Below are 6,000 nucleotides of genomic sequence, written 5' to 3'. Positions count from 1 at the left end.
CATATGTAATTGGTTCATCCGGCCAGTAGAGGGCGACCAAAGAAATCCCGGCACCACTTCAGTTGTCACATCTGTCCTCGGTTGCTTTGTTGCCATGTCTGCTTACTATAAGCGGGTTGTTTTTCTTTAAAGTTGCTTGTAAATATTGGTAGTTGCGGGTTGCGTTTTTTTGGGCTTGTTTCTAAAGTGTAGTTCCTTATTAGGGCTTGTTTCCTAATGTTGTTTTAAAACTAGTGTTTCTCAAACATTTCCATGGCAAGGACCCCCAAATTAATATGTATTTGTCCACGGACCCCATCTGAAAATGTTGTGCCAGGCAGGGAGTGGTACCCCCCATACAAGATTTGTGTTGTAAAAAATGTTTCTATTCCAAAATTACCTTTTTTTCCTCCAAAGATTTATTTTTGTTGTTGTTGAAAATAGCAGATATGTGAGCTTGTAGATCGGCTATCGCTTCTTTTGGGCTTGTTTTGTTTCATAGACCTGGTTGCATGTTTCTCTCCCAAGATCTGGCAACACTGCTATGTCGTTGTTTGTTTACAGCAAAGCCACTTCCTAGTTCCTAATTTGTTTGGAGACAGGTGCTAGTTTGGCTTGCTTGTTTTTGTTCACAAATCTCCAGTTAATAACCTTTCAACATGGGATGTGATGGCGGAACTATTCCTAAAAGACACGAGTTGGTGAAAGGACCCAAAAAAGTCGAGAAGGTTGGTCTGAATACATCGTTATTGTTGTCGACAGAACCTCGCTAGCTGATAGCTAGCCATGCTAACATTGTAGCCTGTTATGTGAGAAAGTGTTATAAAAGTGTGCCTGTTACGCACTAGTTCAACATGATGGTTTTCTGATCCATTTTAATGTGATAAATTGACACCTGACTATGTCAGTGCGTGTGTTGTAATTTGATTAATTAGTTGTCAACTTCAGTGAGATAGATGGGTAGGCTAGTAGCTACCTTAGCTTCTGGGATACTACCATTGTCAATAACATTTAGAAGTTGTCATGTTAAAACTTAAAGCCCCTTTAGGAACCCTGTATATATTTTCTAATACAAAAAAGGTATACAGGGTTCCTAAAGGGGCTAGTTAAAACTGTCCATGGGATTATAGCAGTGGTGGAAAGTAACTAAGTACATTTACTCAAGTGCTGTACTTAAATATAATTTTGAGGTATTTTTTACTTCTACTCCACTACATGTCAGAGGCAAATATTGTACTTTTTTATTCCACTACACTACAAATATTTGAACACTTTAGTTACCAGTTACTTTGCAGGTATAAATTACTGTATTATAAAACTTACATTAACCACTTCAGCCCTACATAGGCCTTTTATTTGAAAATAGCAGATCTACAAGCTCACAACATGTCGCGAGCTTGTAGATCTGCTATTTTCATTTTCATTTCATTTTAGTTATTTTACTTTTGGCACTTTTAAGTATATTTTGATGCCAATCATTTTTGTACTTTTACTCAAGTACCATTTTGAAAACAGGCCTTTTACTTAACAGAGTATTTTTATATTGTGGTATTGCTACTTTTATGTGCTATGAAAATGTCCCATTCATGTTGTTCTATGTGTGTAGGTTGACAGTTCATATTGTTGTATGTGTTTAGGTTGACAGTTCATATTGTTGTATGTGTTTAGGTTGACAGTTCATATTGTTGTATGTGTTTAGGTTGACAGTTCATATTGTTGTATGTGTTTAGGTTGACAGTTCATATTGTTGTGTGTGTTGTAGGTTGACAGTTCATATTGTTGTATGTGTTTAGGTTGACAGTTCATATTGTTGTGTGTGTTGTAGGTTGACAGGAATGCGGAGCTGCTTGCTAAATGGAAGCACTGTGCTTTGAGCCAGGAGAAACTCAGGCGCCCCATCGTTGCCTGTGAACTTGGAAGGTGAGTCTTTCTGTTGTTCATCATCTAATGCAGCGGTTCTCAAACGTTTCCATTTCAAGGACCTCCACAGTCCCCAGTTTAATATGCAACAGATCCCCATTTGATATGGCTATTATTATTTTAATTTATGGCACCCCAGTCTACAATGTAAATTAATCAGTGTTCATTTAATTCACTGAGCGTACAAATGGAACCTAATAGACCCATTAGGGTCCATTTGGTTACATTTGAACACTCAGTTTAATACAGACCTAGGCTCTAAGGGTCCAATTGAATACACAGGACCACAATGGAAACAAGCCCTTAGGGCTTTTTGTGTTATCCTTTTAGCGAAATTGTATGATCGTACCACTGTACTATTTGCAAACTGTTGCAAAGTGTTCAATCAATCAATCAAAGTCCTAACTATCAACCATGTAGCTGGGGACCCACTGGAACCCCCTGATCTACAGTGAGATCAGTCATCGACAGTGTATGAACGGAGGCAAAGCCAAACCTATGACTTTTCCCTCAAATTGAAGGAAAGGGTGCAAAAATATCTACATTTTCTACTGTAATAGACTATTTTACATTTTCAGGTACAACTCCTGACTTAAAAAATATAGGATTCTCTGTTGAACATTCATTTATATTCTAATGAGTGCATTAAAATGAGTGCACATGCTCACACACATTCATTTATATTCTAATGAGTGCATTAAAATGAGCGCACATGCTCACACACAGACACACACACACACACACACACACACACACACACATGTCTGTTAGACAACAACTATTTGTTAAATTCTTGGCAGGTACAGCAAGTTGTCATTGAGCAGAGCCTTATGCACACCTTAAATGTAGTAGCGCACATGTTAGTAATCACTCCAAGCATATACTATACCACCAGAATGAAGGAATGATGCGCTGGAGCATCACATGACATAAATGCCTTTTTTAGTTAGGTGCTATATCATAACAGGACTAACGTTTCAATGCCATCAGGAATGAGATGTTTGATGTGCGGTGGAACTCCTATTCTTCCAGATACTATACCACATTTGTAAAATCTGTTTTGTTATTCAAGGCTTTATAACAAAGATGCAGTCATTGAGTATCTTCTGGACAAGTCTGCTGAGAGACCCAACAGTGAGGTGGCAACACACATCCGTGGGATTAAGGTATGCTTTTACTGTGCTTTTTCACACTCTGGGCAGGGCACTACATAGTGTAGCTATAAACTACAAACTCACGTGTACCGTTGCAATTCATTGTGACCTTGTAGATCTGCTATTTTTGCTGTGTTTGAAAATGTATACTGATCTACAAGCTCACAAAACGCTGTGATATGACAAATTGTGAACTTGTTAAATCGGCTATTTGCTATTTCTTAACATGTTTGACACTTAAAAATCCTCTTGTACCCCGGATTTGAACCCGGTTTCCTGCGCAAGTGCTGACATTTTTTACCATTGAGCAAATAGAGCCTGCCTGCTTGCTCAGGGGATGAATTGAATCTTGACTATCAGGTCAAAATTCGTGTCAGATCCTGTGTCTAGGTGAGACATAGTCTCGTGAGCCAGACTGTTGCCTCCCACAATTTTCAAATGCTTCCGTCATACAGTCTAGAGCACGGAAGCTCTGAAATGATCAAGCGATGAAGGGGATGTGAAGCCTCCTTACCACTTCCGTTTAGTCTTTAGTTTACTGTCACGCAAATGTATCCCAATATAAATCAAAATCATCGAACCATATATAGCTGGCTGCTTACCAGAAATGGAAATTAAATTAATTTGTTTCTAGTGCCTGGAGTAGAAGACAATCTCAGCTTTTCAAATGGGTTCCTGTTAAGATGTGAGATAACAGGCCCAGTGTTGTATTTATGTAATCTGTCATGTACAGTATGAAGCTTGAGTGTTTTAGTTTGGTATATGTTTGATCATTGTTTGTGAATTATCATGTCGGTTCATTGTTCATGTCAAATGAAATGTAAAAGTGTCCTTTACGTCCATATGGGCTCGGCTTGCTTGGAAGCATGACACTTTAATAAAGAAAAAAACAATCATCAATCATATATTTTCATGAATGGAAATGATGAACAGATGACACCTTCCTGCCTTGGATTTCGGGGGGTGCCATCTGGTCTCATAACACAATATCAATATCGATATATTGCCCAGCCCTAATTCCACCTACATCCTTACCTCTCTGCATGTTCATTCCTTTAATCATGTCAGGATATCAAGGAGCTGAATTTGACCGATAACCCAGAATGGGAGGGAGAGAGGAGGAACGCCAAGGGAGACCGCTATGAGGACGTGCACTGTGCCATGTTCATCTGTCCTGTAGTAGGCCTGGAGATGAATGGCAAACACAGGTAACAAGTGACAAGCTTATCCTCCTCTTATAGTTTTCAAAAAGCTGTTTCTGAACTGAAGATGTGTAATTGTAATTATAAAGAGACAACATTTCTTTTAGGGCCGCTACACATGTTATGCTATCTATTCATTTTGTGGAGTTGAACGATACAAGTAGGTTAACTCTAAGTACTCTAGTGATATACTTCATTGCCTGGGCTCCTCCAGGGAGCTATACGGGGCCCACTCCTTCTTTCCCGCTACACCAAATGTCTTTGCTGAAAATAACCGATTTACAAGCTCACACCACGTGTCGTGTTGTGAGGATGTAGATGGACTATTTTCGGCGAATATTTGCCTATTATGACATGTCCAGTGTAGGGATGCTAGGTTTCAAACGGTCAAAAACGGTGGAGTTTGAACATTTTTGAAGAATTATGTGTAATGTCTAATATGGTCTGATTCTATTTAGTTAAGTCCAGGAAAGTTGTTTTCAATGAATCTTGTGCTGAAATTGTTTAAGATACTGTCACAGGATTTTGTTGTTTAAATGTGCTATTTTTCTTTTTTTCTTTCTAGGTTCTGTTTTTTGCAAAGCTGTGGCTGTGTCTTCTCTGACCGGGCTCTCAAAGAGGTCAAGACAGAGATCTGTCACAAGGTAAGGAACATAACAATGTACCCAACCCACCTTTTTTTCTTTTATACCAGTAACCTTTCTTGAAGCAGAATTAGTTTGTTAGCAAGCTAACTTTGGGCGTAACCCTGTGTTTTCAGTCTTACACTGAGGCTCATATTACTGGGATACTTTACCATGGTAACCTATGCTGTGACCTGCTCCAGAGTAGGTTTTGTTCAGGCATTATAAGTAGCATCATAAGTATTAAACTTGGGTGCTCAGGTGGGAAAAATGTGGTAGAACTGGTACTGTACCGGTGAGTACCAAGTTCGACCCAATTCAAGCATGTCTGCAACTTAATGTTGTTCATGAATAGGCTTAGTACTATTACCAGACCGCCTGATTGAAAGAAACGTTTCACAGTCTCTGCACAACTAGAGGACTTGCAGCCCGATGGCCTGGCTACCAGGCAGTCCGTGCAAAATATTTGTTTTAGTAATTCTTGTCCAATAAAATGCCTCTCACCTGACTGGCAAAATAGTGCCACCTACTGCTTATTTCATGAACTATCTCCCAATAATCGCATATTATTACTGGATGGAAATGTGCATACATTTGCTTATAGTTTTTCCTACTTTCTTAAAATTTGCTTCATATTTTTTAAACGTTTTAATGGAAACCCAGTTTATTTTGAACTTCTTTCCTGAGACAGGCTCATGTCTAACTAGTGCCTACTGCCTAGGGTGAATTGTACTTATTTGTGGGCCAGCCAGCATGCACCAAAAATAGCCAATTTACAGGCTAACAATCCGATGCAGCACAACACAAAGTGAGCTTGTAGATCTGCTATTTTTGGTGCGTGACACAGCACACAAGCATGTATAAATCGGGCATTATATACACTATCTTACATGGAAACCAAAATATTGACACCAAAGGTATAGTTTCACTAATTGTTTATGAATGCATAATTCTTTGTAAAAAAAACTAATCCTGCTTTGAGAAAGGTTACTGGTAATTTTCACTTGCATATGTGGCAGGTGAACATTTCTGTGCCCGTTAATACAGCCAAGGGTAAATAATAAATAACGCTACATAACTTGCCGGTTGAGCGAATATGAATTTTTCCTAATAGATTTTTAA

General features: G+C 38.7%; 1 protein-coding gene across 1 annotated transcript in view; it reads left to right on the top strand.

Annotated features, from left to right (window-relative positions):
• Window positions 1–541: 541 nt before the first annotated feature.
• The window catches only part of rtf2 (replication termination factor 2), a 29,328-nt gene continuing 23,869 nt past the window's right edge, over window positions 542–6,000 (top strand). The window contains exons 1-5 of the mRNA XM_084063364.1: window positions 542–707; window positions 1,805–1,899; window positions 2,972–3,065; window positions 4,122–4,261; window positions 4,821–4,899. Coding sequence (XP_083919490.1) covers window positions 639–707; window positions 1,805–1,899; window positions 2,972–3,065; window positions 4,122–4,261; window positions 4,821–4,899 — 477 coding nt within the window. The 5' untranslated portion in view covers window positions 542–638. The remainder of the gene's footprint in view (window positions 708–1,804; window positions 1,900–2,971; window positions 3,066–4,121; window positions 4,262–4,820; window positions 4,900–6,000) is intronic.

This window comes from Gymnoscopelus microlampas, assembly GCF_963454915.1.
Source record: "Gymnoscopelus microlampas genome assembly, chromosome: 7".
Classification (NCBI taxonomy): Eukaryota; Metazoa; Chordata; class Actinopteri; order Myctophiformes; family Myctophidae; genus Gymnoscopelus; species Gymnoscopelus microlampas.
The sequence above is the reverse complement of the archived record's forward strand: the minus strand, read 5'-3'. Positions and strand labels throughout refer to the sequence as shown.